This window comes from Drosophila arizonae, chromosome 5 (assembly GCF_054131065.1).
Source record: "Drosophila arizonae isolate 15081-1271.41 chromosome 5, UAZ_ARI_1.0, whole genome shotgun sequence".
Lineage (NCBI taxonomy): Eukaryota > Metazoa > Arthropoda > Insecta > Diptera > Drosophilidae > Drosophila > Drosophila arizonae.
The window spans coordinates 15438781-15458216 of NC_142925.1; the positions used below are offsets into that span (position 1 = coordinate 15438781).

Below are 19436 nucleotides of genomic sequence, written 5' to 3' on the forward strand. Positions count from 1 at the left end.
TTCTGTTAAGGCTAAAAATCACCCGCAGCCTATCGACATATGTATATCGTGCAACCGCCACAGTCATAAGTGGTACATGGTTGTATTTATTTAACTATCAATCTTGTTTTAACATTCGCCTGCAAAAACAAATGCAAAGCAACAACACGACTACGGGATAGAAGTGCGATATGAAGCAATTGGCCAAAGATGGAAAATGCATAAAAAGCGTAAAATGAAGTCAACCTAATGTCGTCTAATGCAATGTGCGCATAAGTATAAACGCAGCGGGCAGAGAAAGCACAATTATCGCAGTCCCAAATTTGCTCGTGTGTGTATGCGCGTGTGTGTGTATGTGCTTACGTGCGTGTGTGTATGTGTCTATTAGTCAAACTTAGTTTCATCCGTTTTGGCACGTTTGGCTGAAAATTTTTAATTCTGCTGATTTATATTTTGATTCAAATCGGGCATATTTTAAATTAATGTAGTAAATTTCGGACACACCACAAAATTAGCTAAATTTGCTGACCACGCACACCTGCGACAAAAACGTTGGGCAATGTATGCGTTAGCAGAATTTTATCACTGCGCCGTATTTGTTTCATTTATAGCTTCTTTGTTTGCATTAATAGAAAATTAAGACCGAAAGTGACGCAAAATCCAAACGCCAAGTGTAAGTGGAAGGCTTTCGCCTCGCGCTAAAAGCAACAACAACACCAACAGCCACAACATCGAGAATAATCATTGCAATAACAACAACGAATCAGCTGTCAAACCGCTTCAAGGTGAGTTTGTTTGTAAATTAACTTGTTTTTAGATTGTTTATATGTATATATATATATATACATAGATATAGGCTCAGATTTAAGGCACATGGATAAAGAAAAAAATATATAAATTGATTTTGACAGTTAACATCGATAAAGGGTTCTGCTCCTGTATGAAATATCGACATATATTTGCTTACGTTTTGGTATATTTTCTTAAGGAGAGTGTACATGAAATAAGAATAAATCATATTATGTAAACGCTTTTATATTCGTGGGGAATTTATTATGTACACATGTCTATTGGGACGGTAAAAATTGATCGTTTTTGTTTCTGGGCAGTCTACGCCTATGATATCTTATCTCCAAGTGGACGGCAATGTGTGTGCCTAATATTTTACATTCACATGCAAACAATTTAGTTAGGCATATCAGTTTGAGAGTTTATTGTTTATGTATGTATGTTTGCCCAATTGCAAGTAAATAAATTTGTATTCATTGTTTCCATTGTAACAATCCTATTGATCCATTGTGATCAGCCGGCAACTGCTAGCAGTGCAATAAACTTTGGTTGTGCTTTGATTTTTATCACTTTGCCATTTATCGTTTTGTTTTAATCACATTAGGGCAAAACGTTGCACGCGTCGCATGACGAAAGCAGCCCGACAACAACAACAAATACTTAAAACAAAAACAAATACGGCCCAGCACTGACCTACAAAAAGTGCAATGCGCCCCATCACTAGCAAATGTGCCGTTGCGCAGGGGTGGGTTTTAAGTTGGGTTAGGCGCGAAAAAACTTGCACAAAAGTAAATACGCTCACACATAGACGCGCATGTAACATACATGTGTATATATGTGTGTAAGTATGCATGAAAGTACGTTAAGTATTATGGCAAAGAGCGTTGAACCGAATAAACAGCAAGAAACAACAGTGAATACAACTCACAAATCAAATGAATCCCTCTAACAACAATAACAATTAACAGGTTAACTATAATATGCAAGGGAATATACATACATACATATGTACATAAGTATGTATGCAGGTGTAAGAATGCTTCTCTTGAGTAAGAATTTCCCCTCTTCCATGGAGTTTTATTTATTTATATTTTAAAGTTATACAGATATTTACATATACATATATAAAAAACTGCAGTCATAGACGAGTTCAATGTCATTTAGTAGAGCAACTCATGGTGGGAGGTCTTTTGCGGCACACGCAACACTTGATGCAAGGACCGTAAACGTTTTTCTATTGTTAGTCCATCAACACACACATACACGTAAGCATAGAAAAGCACTCACAGGCTCACCCACACAGACTCACGCTCGCATTAAGCATGTTGTGTGTGCGAGTGAGACAGCATGCTTGCGCTTATAACAATTGATTGTCCTGTCTTATTTGCATTGCAACCTTGCCGGCGGCCATTCGCCAAGTGTTGTAAAAGACGAAAACAAAAAATACGTTAAGTTTCATTGGCACGTCCGTTCGCATCGCCTAGGTTAGTTATAAACACGGTAAATAATGCACTTCCTTATGCGATCTGCTCTGAATCATAGTTAAGTAAAATGCCTGCACCTTAGGTGCATAAATTAACTGCTAAAGCGATGTATATAGAAGTGGACATACCCTAGAATGATGCTGATAAAATGTAGATTTTGATTTCTATTGTATTTTATATGTGAAACATGATTTTGATTATCGAAATTCTTAGCCTCTCACATACTATCGAGGTTATAAAATCAAAAATAAAATAAAATAAGTAAACAAACAGTTTGGTGCCTTTCGCTTCCTACATGCGAGTGGAGGCTGTATTATGACTCATTGTATCAATTGTTTACATCATGGATGTTGTTGTCATTGTCATTGTTGTTGTTGTTGTGATACTCGCTAAACCCAACCCCAGCCAGAGTTAACTCAACACCGTTGTTGTCATTGGGCTCATGTCAACGCTGCAGTTTTTATTATTTATTTATTAATTTTTTTTTTTGCATTAGTTATTTAAGTAGTATTATTGTGCGACGGTGTTGGAAACCGCACATTAATAAAACCAACAATGAGCCCCATTTATTGTCATTGTTGTTGTTCTTGTTGTAACTGAATAGAGTAGAGCATAATGTATTCTGATATGTGATATGATAGCTTACAATTACTTAATGAGTAGAAATGAAAATGAGAGCAGATGAACTTTAAATACCCTAAAAGTGTAAAGAAAGTGAGATCAATTGGTATATAAGATGAAATAAAATTTAACGTATGATTCCATATACATTTTTAATATACTTATATCCCTCTTTGAAATTGAGTTGATAGAAGATTTATATTTATCTGAAATATTATCAAAATTTTGATAGAATTATATATATTATATTGTATAGGTAATGTCGATGTTATTGGAGCATTAAAAGAAAAAAGATAAAGATGAAGCAGAAAATTTGATTTTTATTTAAATTAATTATATTTTAATAAAGTTCTTCTGTTTAGTTTATCATTTTTATTCTTTCTGTGAGTCAGGCAGCTCAAATCAGCGATTGCTCATCAAGATTTCAATTTTCATTTATTTTATTATGATATTCCGCTCTCTTGAGGCTGTTTGTTAAATGATCTCAGATATATTGTAAACAAATTTCTGTTGCTTTTGCCTACGTGCTTAGCATTTAAACATCTCGATCTCTAGGTACATTGGGCATAAAAGTTCACATATATAGATATATGTATGTATACATTCCTCTGATGTCATAACAGTTTCATCTGTGTAAAATGTTTTGCACTGCAGTCACATATTATTATTATCATTCGCATAGCATTTGGAATTTCAATTAAAAGCGAACGACGTTCAGTTCAGTTTTATTTTTTTTACAGACATTGAAATGCTAATTTACTCCGAGCAACGGTCGCTCGACAGTTCATTCGGCTGCTCTTTGCGAGTGGAGCCGCCAATGCCAATGGGCAATGAATGATGGCTGATAGCTGATGGCTGATGGCCAAGTCTGTTAAACAAGAGCAAGTGAAGCACGAAATGAAAAAGAAATTGAAAGCGAAAGTTTATTGTTGCGATTTTATGATTTTATTATTTAATCCACATTAAAATAAGTAAGAGTGCTCTAAATGGGTGTGGTCGACTATGAAATGCCCTGACCGACAGTGACGTGTGCCAAAATTGAGGAGAAGGATCATATTATAAATATATATAATATATTCGTCCTATTAAAATTAGAATTTAAGAGCCAAAGAGCCATTTCAGATAACTAGTTCAATATAAATATCGATTTAAGGAAATTTCATATAGTTATCGATAACTTGAAATTAATTGAGAGAACTTTGAATGAATTTGTCAACACTTTAACTCAAAATAAGTTTCGAAAACGTAAAGAGCTGAATACATTCGTCTTTTCAATCTGACTGCAAATATATATACTTTATAAAGATTTTGCTTTCAGTTATCAGCCAATTAACCATATACGTTTCTGAGTATAGACACAATCGATTGCGAGTACTTAATTAATAAGTATTTGTATGAATAATACAATTAATGAAATTATTATTTACTGCATTTTTATTTGATTCACATCATTATGTTTTAAATATATCGAATTGCACATTTGTAGAACATGCAAACCAGGTTATGGCTTATCTGTCATCTAAGTGCTATGACTTGCTCGATTTGGATTACTAGATTGCAAAACTCGGCCTATTATTAGAAGAACTGATTCAGATGCGAAGAATTCCTCTAATGGAATGTTTAATAGGCTTTCTATATATATACACCGTTTTATTTGAAAAATCACCCGATGAGGTTTCTGGTTAGGATATTCATTTGAATAAACTGTTATTCATCATTATTCATCTAGTTTGTCATGTAAGTGTGGAAAATGCCTGTAAAACTTGTTTTAGGTTTTCGGTTTTTCGTGTGAGTGCATGAATCACGTTGAATAATTTGCTGAAAATTTTAAGGCATTAAGCTTCAGGCATTTGTATAGTCAGTATATCTTATCTAGAACTCGGCAAACTTATCGTTAACTTTTACGGTAAAGAAGTACCACGGGTAATATACAAAATGTGAATATATTTTTTTTTTTTTTTGTATATATAAATTTATACAACGAAATTTTGCATAAAAATTGTTAGGGTTCGCCCATATCAGATTAAATAGTGGATTAAATCAGTCAGATAAGGCCTCAAAATGAAGTTCATTGACTGCATTCTAAACTGCCGATTGATATTTGACAGTTTATGTTTTTGTATTCTTGGCTCAATAAATATGTAGGTTTGGGCAGTGACTCATACTGTGAGGCAAGGGAGGTGGTTTGTTGCCGTGTGGCATAACTGACTGACTGCCTAATACTCTGTCGCTGCAAAAAAATAACAAAAATTGATATTTGTGAAGAGCTAATGATGATCAAGCAGGTATTCCGCCTAAAGATTAAAGTTTTTTTGTTATTTCATTGAAATATCTATATTTTATATAATATATTTTCCATTGCCTATGCTACAAAGAGAGATATGAAGTATTCGGATTTATATAAGACAATTGTATAGTGGTATATTCATACTTTCGAGTATATTCCAATATACCAAAAATACTAAACCACTCACAAAACTAGGTCAATCTCTAACTTTAGTTTAAGTTTATTGCTGTGTTATCCTGGGTTTCAATTCCTCGCCATTCGCCTAATTCAAGGTGTGTTTTCAGTGTGTGATAAAAAAAGAAGAAGAAACAAACTGTTAACTTCGCCCTTCCCCATTTTGAACTTCTCGATTGCCCTAAACTGTCATCAGCTTAATTGCCCCAAATTTGTGGCTAGTTTTTTTTTTCGTTTAATTTTTTTTTTTTTTGTTGGGCGTGTATATAGTTTGTCCACATGGACATAAAATCAAATTCAATTTCGACAAATCATTAGATCACGCATTCGTTTGTTTTGGCCACATTTAATGGATTCTCCACCACTCCGGCGGAAACATTTCCCGAAACGTGTGTACAAATTGATTTGCCCTGTCAAAAACTAATATCCATTGTCCGTTATGCAAGTCAAATGGTATGATGTGTGTTGGTTGTATTATGTTAACACGCCTATTTGAAATGCACGCCCAGTCCCAAGCCCAGGCCCAAGCTCTGGGCACCAGAGCTGAGACCCCGGCCCCAGGTCTTGTGGTTCGTCTGTAAGACAATACAAAGCAAACATTGCGTAAGTTGTCAGGCCGCAAAACGCCCGCCCACAACATCAAAAATTAACAGTGTGGCAACGCCTTGATCGGCTCTCGTTAATTGATGTAACTAACTAGGGTACAGGTAACGCTTACCCAACTAGGAAAAACGGACAAATGTCTTTCCTAGAACATTAGAGCTCTTATCTACTTACTACATACATATGTACATATAGAGGTGATATGGGATAACGTAAATATGTACACAGATATGAATATTTTTTACCATTTATTATGTATGTAAATACATTGCATGACTAAAGACGTTCAATTTTCAATGAGTTGTGTTGTCAGTGCATTCATGGCAGCTGTTCAATTAAACGACATCCCGTCTGACACTTATAGACAGAATTAAGCTGAAGCATGAATCATGCCTGATCGTGTCTCAATGTTAAGAAGCTTTGTACCACTGTGCTCAGGCTTAATGACTCAAGCTAAAGTCTGAGGCAAGATTGCAAATATTTCGCACGTTTCACACACACACACATAGATTGGCACATAAACACAAACACAGACAAACACATATGTATGTACGCACAGCCCAGAGTTACAGTTAAGTTGTTTTTGCTTTGACCGATCAACATCGTTTTGTCAACAGAGCCGACAGACAGGTGCTGAAATGCGGTTGCTGTTGCGCCTCCATTGCTGTGCGGCTAGTCTTTGCAATTTTGTTTTAACTTCATCTTTGTCGTTATCTATGTCTGTCTGTTTGTCCATTCATGTGGCGTGCGCTCGCTCACTGCAATATTCGATGCCTGACGTCACAGCGATGTTCAGTTGACGCTGATTTTGTCATTTGCCGTTTGCCGTTTTCAGCTGCGTCCGCGTCGACCTTAACAGCTAATTTTATGAATTGCTTTGGCTCTCTTCTCCGCTCTTCACTTTGCTCTGTTGTTGTTGCTAGTGCTCCCCCTCAAAGCTTGCTTGCGCTCTGCCTCTACGTAGACCTGCTGACGCTCTCTCACTTTGCTCTCCTGCTGTGTGACTCGCTCATGCTGCCTCTCCCTCTCCCTCACTCACTCGCTCTGTATGCTTTGGCGTCGCATGCGCGACCGTTTACGTTCTTCAGTTGATTTTCGACTCGCGAACGGAGCGCAACGCACGCTTTACGAGTGCGTTTTGATTTTTTTGTTATTGTTGTAAAAAATTAAAAACATAAAACAAAAGCAAACGTCGAGTCAACAACAATAGCAATAGCAACAGTAACAACAACAATCAACAGCGCAAAATATAATCAAAACGTAAATAAAAAGTTTATATTTGTTGATAACAAACCTCCCAAAAAAAAGAATAAAAAAATTAAAAACAAAAACAAAAAAGTGCTGAAAGAGCTTTAAAACTGATCAAGATTTCCGACGCGATGATTCAGCGGCGAATCGATCGCTTATTTTGTTGTTATTTTGCATATTGAATGTGTTTAATGAAATTGAATAAATAATAATTAGCTCTGGCTGAAGCTGCTCCTACACCTTGGCCTTATCATCATTTGTGTGCGCTTATAGCCGTAATCGTAGCCCCGCCAGGTCTTCCAGCAAATACCGCGACCCGTTAGCTTCTTCTCATAGCTACCGCCGGCCATATACTGTCCATTCAAATTGCTGTAATCGAACGAGAGAGAGAGAAAGAGAGAAATATTATTCGTTATAAGTGAAAGGTGAAAAAAATAAAATAATAAATAAAATAAACGGAATATTAACTAACCTATGTTGACATTGATTATACCACCAGGCGCCGACATTAGTCAGGGCACAGTTCTTGCCGGTCTTATCGTTATCAAATGTCGAGAACGCCTTGCCCACATGATAGCTCAGCGAATCTCCAGCATCTCCAGTAAATTTGCCCAATTGACTCAGCGCATATGACTCAGACTCATTTGCCACCACGAATCTATCGTATTTTGCATAATGCGTCTCGCCGTCAAAGTCCTCCAGATGTATGTATAGTTCGTAGGGTTCGGCATTCGTTATGTGATGCAGCTTCTCGAGACCAATAAAGAATTCGGCATTTAGTTGCCCAAAACCCGCCTGGTACTCAGACCAGCTGCGATAAAAGTTCTCGCTGCCATCCTGACGTCTCTGGATCACTGTCCAGCCAGCGCCCGCCATCCTCGTGTCACAGGCCACAGGAAAAGGCTTCAGGCCCGGCACCCAGATAGTGTATATACCATCTGTATTGATCATAGCCGCCAGGCATGATGGGGGATGAGCTAAACGAGCAGATAAACGACTTATATATACTCTATAAGACTTTATAATAGTCGCACTTTACCTGTTTCTTCAGTTTTTTGTGCTGTTAAATCTGCTCTCAGCCTAGACAATTCTTTCTTTAAACTTCATATATATAGAAAGCTATTTATTTATTTATTGTTGCAAAATGCCGAATTAAGTAAAATACCTTGAAATTAGTTGTTCAGCATTTTCGTATACATTTGTTGAACTTGAACTTTTGGCATAAAATGTAAGGTTTCCGAAAAGGAAGAATGCTATATAGTATATATTATTCATATTTACAGCAGATATTTAATATGATCTTCTCCCAGCATCTCATAATCAAGACTAAATTGTAATAGGCTGCATTTACATTTGAATTAAAAGTGAGATCTGATTAGAATTATACCCTGTAAATGAAGTGGGTAAGAGGTATATTGAGTTCTGTTCAGTTAAAAAAATAAGAATAAATGTTTTTATATGGATTGTTTGGGTATAAATTCATATGACTATGACCTCTGGCTAGCCTTATATTACCCTTGTCGAGCTTAATTTGGATTGCTTAAAAATAACCTGTGTTATTTAATTTTTATGCATAATGTTTATGAGCCCATAAAAACATTTAATTATGTATAAAAATATGTATACAATTAATTTAATAGGTGCATACTAAATTTTTTAATATGAAAAATATATAAAAAAATTGTATATTAAATTAAATTCAATAGAAAAGAACTAGTGAAAATAAATAATAAAATACTTACCAAGTTTAGTATATGAGTCAAAATTTAATCGAGTACAGCATGATTGAGTATTACTAAATAGAATATATACTTTAGACCTCGTTACAGCGAATCACCTTGCGCATTCCGATTTGCTAATGTCTACAATTTCTTATCAGCACCGAACAGAATACAGAACATAGGTCAAATTATGCATATAGATATGGAGCTGTATATTTATGCAATGCAGGAAATAGTATACTAGGTATAAATTTGTGGAAAAAACATACTGAAATATATATGAATATATGCCTAAAGAAACCAGGAAATAACATGATTGGAATATATTTAAATCCTATCGAAATGGCTAAGAGAATGCTTCGCAGTGTTGTCTCGTGTTGTTGTTGCTCCTGAAGGTAGCTGGAAAGTGTCGGCATTTGGGTCTGATCATCATTTGGGTGAACTTGTAGCCATAGTTGTGGCCACGCCAGGCTCTCCAGCACATGCCGCGCGCGAAGAGATTCTCTTCATATTTACCGCCCTCAATATATTGCCCATTGAGATTACTAAATTGAAGAGTAGAGATAGAGATATACATATATTATCATACAGTTCTCTAGTCATCAATAGATTATTCACCTGTCCACACAACTATTGTACCACCAGGCACCCACGTGGAGAAAGGCACAATTCCTGTGGAACTCTCGATCGTTGTCCCGATCGTACGTCGAGAATTTCATTTTCTGATGACTTCTCAACGAGTCTCCGGCATTTCCCGAATAGGCGCCCAGGACATAGAGCGCATAGTCATCCTCTTCGCTGCCAATGGCAAATTCATCAAATCTCGCTGATCGCGTGGTTCCATTAAAGTCCTCCAGGACGATATACAACTCGAAGGGCTCCAGGGCAGTTATGGCACGCAGTTTCTCCAGTCCAATGAAAAACTCGCCATCGAGACTACCGAAGCCTTGCTTGTACTCCTCCCAGTTTCGATAGAAGTTCAAGCTGCCATTGATGCGCCTCTGTATCACCAGCCATCCGTATCCAGCCAAACAGTTATCACAGGCTACGGAAAAGGGAGCCATACCTGGTACTTTAATCGTACGAATTCCACTTGCAATTTTACTTTCATTGAACGAGGACGTCAAGCAGGATGTGGGATAGCTTTTCTCTATAAATGATCTTCATAGAAATATTATATATGTGAATTTTAAATTTTATCTTACCATCTTTGGATGAAGTGGAACTATTTGGGTTTACATATGCCTTCAGTGCTTCCAGCTGTTCCTGTAGACTTTAAAAAGATTTCGTTCTATAATAGATTGTAATTTTCTTCTCCTTTGACATACTTAAGAACCAGCTCGTGCATCGTTTCTATGGGATGTGCCAGATCTTGACACTATTGAAGATAGTTGATAGTTAATTTTGATAGTTTATATTAGTTATAAACATTTTTACCTGCGCATTGTTTACGAGATAGAAATATGTAAAATATATGCATAATGAATAGAGCAACTTTACTACGTTCGTTCTATGCAGCTTCATCTTTGCAACTATTCAGGGAGTAAATTGCACTGAGACAGCTATATTATATGTATTATTATCAAAAACTATTATCAGCTAGCTAATAAATCATAGATCAGGGATCAAGATCTAACATAATGTCGATTGAATATAAGATAATAAAAATATATATTTATTTTAAATATATTTAAAAAAAAGAGCATATATTTTTTAATATATTCAAAAAATGAATAGAAAATATAATACATATTTTTATATCAAGAAAGAGTTCTGTAATATTTCTGCTTCGTTTTTACATAGACAGATATATATTATATTTTGTATGCAAACCTTTAGATGACTTACACGTTGATTCATTTTGTTAAATGCCTAGATCTTAGACTATAGATAATATAGACTTTTCCGCTGGGTTTACCCACTTAGCCTTGACATTTTTATAAGCGTTTGATATAGAAGAAGACTTTGTAGAAGTCTTTATATGCATACTAAAACTAACAAGTCTATAGCTATATTAGCGCCATAAATATTAACGTTTGTGTGGTAAAATCCAATATATAGATCCCAGAGTGGGGCAATTTATGGGACGAGGTTGCACGACTGTAAATAAATATATAAATTTATGAATATTTGAATAAATATAAAATCTCCATATACAATAGAAATACTTGGAATTCATGGGAAATACGGCTCTAGAGTCAATTGAAATTGACAGAAATCTAGTCAGAAAGATTTTATAGAAAGCCAATATACTCGCTTCATTATTATGAAAGAGCATATCAAGCGTATTTGCAGTTATTTATATAATAAACAAACCTATATTTGTTGTTAAAGTAAAACGAGAAATGAACCTATATAAACGTAAGGAATTATACATAAATCTCAATTGCTTATATATGCGTATATCAATCTGAATACACTCACATGAGACTTATGTGTGCTTGTATGTGTGTATCTGCTCATATATGCTTAGGCACGTGGGCTTCATTTTGTAGATTCTGTGGGAGCTATGCGCCCAATGCCTGTCAAACTGTGCAGCGTCTGGCATTCATTTTACGGACTGTTTGCGCTTGGTTGATTGTTTTTGTTTTTGTTTTTGTTTTTTATTTATCGAGGCGTCAATCTAAAGAAAATAAGCAACGAAACAAGACAAGACATAAATATATTTCTATATGTGCATACATATATAATAACATATATATATCCATCCACATATAATAGTTATAGAAACTGAGTTATTAAAGCGTGTGGGTGGCGACAGTTGCTGCTGGCTTGAGCGCGTCTTGAGTCTGTGGCCTCCGCCTCAGCCTCAGCCTCAGCTTCGGCTTCAGTCTTGGTCTAGAGTCTGTGCCGCAAAGTAAAGCGTAAAATGCGTCTAATGCGACGCGCTCCGAGCCACAAAGTAAACTTGGCTTTCAGATAATTTAGCCTGCCTAATAGCTCTATGTGTATTGTCTCTTGTCTTTTAGATGGCCATACCGCCGCCACCGGGTCCTCCGCCACCGCCAGGACCGCCTCCGCCACCGGGCTTGAGTGGACTCAAGCTGGGTGGTGGTGGAGGAGGAGGAGGAGCGGATCCACGGTCAGCTCTACTCAACTCCATACAGAAGGGCACCAAGCTGCGCAAGACGACAACTGTGGACAAGAGTGGGCCAGCTCTGTCGGGGCGTGTCTGTGATGGCGATGCTGGAGCTGCACCGAAACGCAGCCTCAACAACAACAACAACAACAACAGCATGAGCAGCAACAACAACAACATGGGCAATGGAGCACCCAAATTGGGTGGCCTCTTCGAAGGCCTCTCACAGATGCCAAAGCTGAAGCCAGTGAATGGTGTTCGTGGTAAGTTTTGAATAAAATAGTTATAGTTCATGCAAATGTCTGCTGTTGCTCAATTGATTTCCGTTTTGCACCCACACCAAAACAGCGGCACCAGCTCCAGCGCCAGCAGCGGCGTCGCCAGCAACACGCAGCAATAGCCCCCCCACAGCCGCAGCAGCCAACAATGGACCCATGGACTTTAATACGGAGCTCACCAAGCATTTAACATTGAAGCGTCAAAAGCAACAACAACAACAACCACAGTCGAGCAACAGCAACAACAGCACACATATCAATGCAACCGAAGCAAATCTGAGAACAAATCGCGGACCACCACCGCAGCCGCCAAAGGTGAGTGAATCAGGCACAGAGGAAGGGAGGGAGAGAGAGAGAGAGACCCACACAAAGGCAGAACTATTTTCATTTGTATATGTATATATATAAATAGGCAAGCGAGCATTACTAATAGAGCAATTAGCCAAAGTAGAGCACTTAGAGTGAATTAAAGAATTAGTAAAGTAAGAAAAGGCAGAGAATTGGGAATTAGAGATTTTAGATGTAGAGCAATTAGAATTACTGATGGAAGAGTATAGAGATATATAAAAAATTTTATTTAATGTATGTATATATATATAGCTGTAAGCGTATAGAGAAGTGTATGTAACTTAATTGAAACTAGAAGTGTATTCATATCAATGTAAAAACTCATTGTAGTTTAGAGTAGGAAACAACTCATTTACAGAGTATTTAATAAGGAATCATTGCTGATTCAAGAAACCTATTAAGTGACTACAGATTGAATCAAGTCTTGTTGTTTAGTTTAGAATATATTTAAGAGCATTAGTAAAGCACAGACCCATCTAATTTTCAATTTAATTCGAAACTGGAATATACGATATTGTGATCTAATTAGAAATCGAGCTAAAGCCAGCTTGTAATTTTAGAATTATCTAATTACACTAGAATCCGGTTATAGCAACTCCCCGCCCATGGCGTCCGTACAGTTATTGCGATAAAAATTCTGGTCACCAGAGAAACTTATATGAGCAAACCTATATACCGTTATATAGGTATAACTACGGTCCTTTGAGCCTCGTTAGAACTAGATTCTACAGTATTTATATAAATTATCATAGAACAGAATCTCCGAAAGATTTTTGAAAAACAAATATGGAATAGATATAATGCTAAGACCTAAGAATTAAATAAAATGAAGTATATATACAATACATTTCTAGAATTAAGAATAGCAAAGTTCTGAAAGACTTGTAAGAGATTCATTTACATCATCATCATCATCATCATCATTATCATAATTTACAGAAGCTAAACTATTAGCCAGATATTAATGCAGTCTAATGTTAAAATTCCATGTTGAGCATAGCCTTGATCAATAAATTGAAAGATTTAGCTGGCTATAGATTGCTGCTTCTATTAGTTGTATAACCCGTTCGCTATTCCTGTTCTTCCGGCATTAAACAAATGTTGCTTTGATCTATTCCATTAGAACTCCAGCGAATCCATATTGGAACGCATGAACATACCTCGCACAGCAGCTGCAACGCCCACAGCGACATCATCATCGACGTCGGCGTCGCCGTCGTCGTCGTCGTCAGCGTCAGCGGCAGCGTCAGCGAGTGCCATTGGCAATGGCAAGGTAAAAGCCGCATCGCCCACGCTCTCGGAGAGCGGGAGCAACAGCAGCGGCAGCGTGAAGAGCAAAGCGGCTAATCTTAGGTGAGTCGCATCGCATTCTGGCCAACTGGCGGAATGCCTGCTTGGGTGCGGGCTGAAACGGAATGTTTGTAATTATGTTTGATATATTTCAATTTTTGAATTTTGCATTTTTTGTATTTCTCTAATTTTATTACTTTTTTATGAATTTTTTTAAAAATTTTAAATTTTTTGTTTTTTGGTTTCTTTGCCGGGACTTTAATTGGTTAACAACTCCTGGTCCAAATACACCACACACACACACACACACACGCATACACACCTGTACACAGTATCTCGTTAGGCAATAGTTTTGTAAATAGTTCAATTACAAAAACAACAACAACAAGCGCAACAACAACCGCCGCAACAGCAACAAACTCAAATCGAACAACGTCGTCAACAACAACGGGATCGGGAACGGGAACGGGAGCGGGAGCAGGAGGCGGTCTGCGCAATTTGGCGCCAAATAAGTCAACGCTGTTCGGTGGTGCTTGTGGCACTGGTAGTTTTGTTAGCAGTGGTGGTGGTGGTGGTGTTAGTAATAATTCGCCAGCGTCCACGCCCACACCACCCATAGCGCAACAGCAACAGAAGCCAGCAGTTGGCTTTGGCAAGCCAAATTTTGCGCCAAAGCCGCCGGGGCTGCAGCAGCTGGCGTTAGCCAATGGGCATCAGCGTCCAGCGGTGGCGCGACATCACAGCATGAAGTCACCCAGGTATAGCATTCATCCACTCTCTCTCACTGTCTATATAAACATCATATTGGCCTCTGGGCCACGCACCATGCTTAGTGCTGCGCGCTCATCTTTGCCTTTGGTTTGGAGTTTGGCTACTGCTTGAATCCTGCACAGCTTGAATCCCGCAATGCTTGCATAATTTCTCACACACCACATTTACTCTTATCTATCTCCCCACTATCACTCAGATCCCCACCGGCTGCTGGAGGCATTAATGGACCCGTTTTCTCAACGCAACAACATTTTGGCACAATGCGCGCCCCGCTTCAGCAGACGCTGCTGCTGCAGTCCAGCGAGGGCATCAGTGGCAGCACCAATAGTATCACGGGCAGCATTCGCACTGCGCCCAATCCGCCAAAGAGTAAGTGCTCCGTCTTTACATACCACTATATATGCTTGGAATACATTATCTGAGGATAATTCCTGCTAAAATGGAAATTATTCAATCAGTGTTTTATACGGAATACTTTATGCTTAACTCCATTCGCAGCACGTCCCTCGGTGAAGCCACCGCCGCCGCCGACTCCATCGCGCAGCATTTCGAACAGCAACCTGAGCAGCATTGCGGCGCCGTTCAGTGCTGTGAATACGGCGCTGGTGCAGAGTGCGACTATTACGACGCCGGCACCATCACCGCCACCGTTGCAGCAGCCGCCCTCCAGTTCGAGCAGCTGCAGCAGCGTAGCCGCTCTGCGCGACCAATTTCGCATCAATGGCAGCGGAACGCCGCCAACTCCGCCCAGCGGCATCACAGCCAGTCCAAAGTCGTCGACAATGCGTGAGAAGGTCAATCCCATTATACTCAATGGTGGCCCCATCAATCCGCCAGCACTGCCACCCCATCGCAGCTGCCCGCCGCCCCCGCCACCGATGCGACAGTCGAGCAACGTAAGTAGAGTAGAGTTGGGTCAACAACAAGTTGGCGCATATGCCAAAGGTAACAGCAGCATCCAGCTGAGAACAAATGTTGTACTAGGTTAAGCTAATATACACTGCAAGAACAATTGTTAGAGTTTGTGGCATAGCAAAAAACTGAAGCGGAAAATCTAGTCAATGCAATTTATATCGATATTTTTATTCAGTATATGAACCATGAAATTTATTGAAGATTCTTATTGGTCAGTTATTCGCTCACGAGTGCCAGATGAATAGCTTATCGAACATTTGAGCAAATCGATTGGTTCTTGACTAATTCCATAACTGAACAAAGTTCACATGCAACTGAACTGCATCGTTCACTGATCACTAAAGAAGTTCAGCAATGCAACTTAATGAGTCGTTCAATTGAACTTAATGTTAACAATAAACAAACAAAAAATGTAGTCTGCTCAAAAGCGCAAATGCTTTGCACCTTTTAGACAAATTAAAAAAAAAAAAAATCACTGGCTAAAATTAATTCAAATATTAGTTTGGCCATTTATTACTAATTTCTTACAGTGCACAAAAGTAACATTAGGGCTTTCTCTCTTTCTCTCTCTCTCTGTCCGACTCTCGCCCACTGTATAATTTGCTCTCATTTTGGGTTCCTTTGCGTTGCGCTCTGCGCGTTCGCTCTTTGCTCTTTGCTCTCCGCTGCGCACAAACCGTTAGCTTTTTACAACCTTTATGGATTTTCCAACAATACGTGACCCAAACAGCTTCGATACGGATTGTCGCTCATCGCACGCTTGTTTTGTTTTGCTGTTTGTGTGGGCTTAAAGTGAAATTTAGTTTCTTGGTCCTTCACGCAACTCAGTGCTGACTTCACGTATTATGTGAAGCAGTCCAGGATTAGGCAACTGTCCGAACTCAAAGCAAAAGTATAGCAAAAGAATCTCAAGGCTATTCACAACAATGCTGATGCTCAATCAAAAGCGCAGTGTAACGGAATTTCAGCTTATCTAACAGGAATTTGGCAGGCAATTTAATGCATCTCGTTTTCGATTGCAGGGTGGAGCACAGCAACAGCAACAGCAGCAGGCGCCAGTGCCGCCCCAACGCCATTCATCTATACGGGCCAATGCCCCGCTAACGCCGCCCACGCACATGGCCAATGCGACGCACAATTTTGGCAGCAACGGTGGTCTGGCAACCGGAGCAGCAGCTGGAGCTGGAACTGGAACTGGAGTGGGAGGGAGTGCATCAGTTGGTCGACTTGTCATCGATTTGGAGGCAAAGTTTGGCAAGAGATTTCATAATGTTACCGAGTTCCCGAAACCGCCTCCGTTTCTAAATATACAAAAAGTCTATCCTAGTCGCTCGCTTAAGGCAACCAATGGTATGTAAAGGATATATATATATATATATATGTATATGTGTACATGAGTGTATGTATGTGTGTGTGTGTGTGCTTCGGTGTATGCGTGTTTATTTTTGGGTGTGTGGGTCGGTTCTACTGTCAAAGCAAACTCACTCCACGCGCCGTGTTAATAATTATGTTTCTGATTATTATTATTATTACTATTATTATTATTATTATTATAATTATTGTTATATGCACACATGAAACGCTGTTACATAATGAATACATATATGTATATATATATACATTATTATATTGCAAAAGTTGCATAATATTATTATTTTTATTATTTATAAGTGAAAAACACATATTAATGTAGCATTTTAGTTCGATGTGAAATATTGAAACGAAATACAACGATGCAATTTTAAATTGTCTTTTATACACACTCACACACACACACCACATACACATACAAACACACATCAAGAGATGAAACATATGCTATCAAATGTAACGTTACAATTTATGATTGTTTAAAAATGTTAAAATATATATTTATAATTATGAAAAGTTGATAGCTTTATTCCACATAATTTTGTTAATATGCATATAAATATTATTATATATACTATCTATATATACTTTTAACTACATATTCTTATGCATACAAATATCTATTTTATTTAACAAAGAAAACAGCGATATTATTACTAAGCACACGCATATTATGTATTATTTTTAGTAAAGCATATTTAAATATTAAAACGCCTCTTATCTATGTTCATGCCTCGATTCGCATTATGTTCAAGTCCTACAGCATTATTTCTATACACTTTTGTAGCGCATGGTTTTACTTTTATGTATTTGTCTACGATCGGCTTTGCATATATATTAAAACTTATATATATATACAGATATTTTTTGTACTTGTACTTTTATATCTTATCTACAACGCAAAATGTATGGTTTTTTATATATTGATGAATATTTAATTTTAGCACATTATTGTTTTATTTGAAGTTATGAACAATAAACAAAGCAAATATGAAATTGAAATTTTGATATCCATTAAACATTTGTACATTTTTTTTACATTTTTACACGCGTCGTATTTGTCCTCCATATTCTGCTGTTACTCTTCTCTCTCTCCACATGATCCTTAAACATTTGTGTTTGTTGCTTGCTTGTAAAAATTTCCATTGCCTAAGTGACGGGCGCAGCTTTAAATACAAAAACAAAACACAACAACAAACTGTCTTTGTATGTATATATAAATATATCATTCCCTCTCTCTCTTTCTCTCTTTCTCTCTCTCTCCCTACGTAAATGCATTCTCTGTCACGCTTGAAATGCAGAAGCCACTTTGGCGCCCAACAGCAATAACAACAATAATAATAATAACAACAACAACAGTACCGCTGCATGCAACAACAATGCAAAACCCACAACGGGACTGAAGCCCGCCTATGCGCCTCTCAAGAAACATCGCGCTCCCGCACCACCTCCACAGGCAGGCGTGGCCGCCGCTACAGTGTCTGTGATAAGACAATCCAGTTTTCTATATGGCGGCAATGGCGCAGCGGGCGGCGGCGTCGGCGTCGGCGTCAGCAGCGCTACAAGTACTGTCAATGTGCGGCCAAAATCACAGCCGGCGTCCAGTGTGCCGCGCAATTCAACGGTTTATTAATTGTAAACATAACTGTAAATTTCTTTCCCTGTTTAAGCTTTGTATATATGTATACGTATTTATGTGCGTGTGTAAGTGTAAGCGTGCAAGTCCTTACTGTTGTTATTGTATTGAGATTGTATATGCGTGAGTGCGATTCGGTATGCGTGTGTGTGTATGTGTGCAAATGCAAATGTGACAAGTGTCCCTGTAAAGTGTATAAAATAGAAACAGAACAATAATGACATAAAACAAATGCAGATGCACAAATTTGGTTTTGTATGTATGTAATAGACACCTGCACGTGTATGTACACATTGTAAATGTGGTGGAAAGAGTAGATATGCAATGAATTCGTTTTAGATGGCATTGGCTGATTTAAGAAATGTACTAAAAAATGTCATACGTGAAAATGTTCAATTGAATCATTTAGTAGCCAACTTTTTGAGCTTAACGGCTGGCTTAAATATGTACTAAAAAATGTAAGGATTGAATATGTTCAATTGAATCACGCTTCAAATTGTAACGGCCTCACTCAGCTCTCTTGCTGTTTATTTTAAGTTTAGTGTCTTCCCAGGCTTAACACACAAATATACTTACGTACATGCATACATTTATATACATATATACACATATTAACTATATTTAATCTGTATATAAAACTTAGTGGCATTTGAATCTAGACCAAAGATAGTCAAATTATTCAAAAGGCAACACCAGCAGAGAAAACCCTTTAATATATATATATATAAATCTATGTGTAAGTACTATTCGCATATTTACGAGCGTTTTTGTCGCTCTCCCTATCTAAACTAGACTGAACAAATTGTTGAACCGAAATTAAAATTTTATTATTAAATCACAAA

The 19436-nt window shown here is 37.7% G+C and overlaps 3 protein-coding genes across 8 annotated transcripts; 1 reads left to right on the plus strand and 2 right to left on the minus strand.

Annotated features, from left to right (window-relative positions):
- Positions 1 to 52: 52 nt before the first annotated feature.
- Vrp1 (Verprolin 1) lies at positions 53 to 18840 on the plus strand. Of its 6 annotated transcripts, none has more exons than XM_089472074.1 (10): positions 53 to 540; positions 612 to 764; positions 11876 to 12248; positions 12334 to 12578; positions 13735 to 13964; positions 14234 to 14659; positions 14869 to 15041; positions 15171 to 15568; positions 16610 to 16937; positions 18260 to 18840. In XM_089472074.1, exons 3-10 carry the CDS (start codon positions 11876 to 11878, stop codon positions 18589 to 18591), a joined length of 2505 nt encoding a protein of 834 aa, XP_089328200.1. In that variant the 5' UTR covers positions 53 to 540; positions 612 to 764; the 3' UTR covers positions 18592 to 18840. The 6 variants fall into 6 exon arrangements, with proteins under 6 accessions (XP_089328200.1, XP_089328203.1, XP_089328202.1 ...); XM_089472077.1 differs by having other exon boundaries at positions 53 to 245; positions 591 to 764; XM_089472076.1 differs by having other exon boundaries at positions 53 to 245.
- LOC108616622 (microfibril-associated glycoprotein 4) lies at positions 7186 to 8529 on the minus strand. Its single transcript, XM_018011967.2, has 4 exons — positions 8351 to 8529; positions 8225 to 8286; positions 7658 to 8162; positions 7186 to 7554 (listed from the first exon to the last, which is right to left on the minus strand). Exons 1-4 carry the CDS (start codon positions 8458 to 8460, stop codon positions 7398 to 7400), a joined length of 834 nt encoding a protein of 277 aa, XP_017867456.1. The 5' UTR covers positions 8461 to 8529; the 3' UTR covers positions 7186 to 7397.
- On the minus strand, positions 9215 to 10559 carry LOC108616621 (microfibril-associated glycoprotein 4). The gene is made up of 5 exons (XM_018011963.2): positions 10344 to 10559; positions 10235 to 10284; positions 10112 to 10179; positions 9525 to 10056; positions 9215 to 9451 (listed from the first exon to the last, which is right to left on the minus strand). The coding sequence occupies exons 1-5, from the start codon at positions 10428 to 10430 to the stop codon at positions 9253 to 9255; spliced, it is 936 nt and encodes a 311-aa protein (XP_017867452.1). The 5' UTR covers positions 10431 to 10559; the 3' UTR covers positions 9215 to 9252.
- Positions 18841 to 19436: the final 596 nt, after the last annotated feature.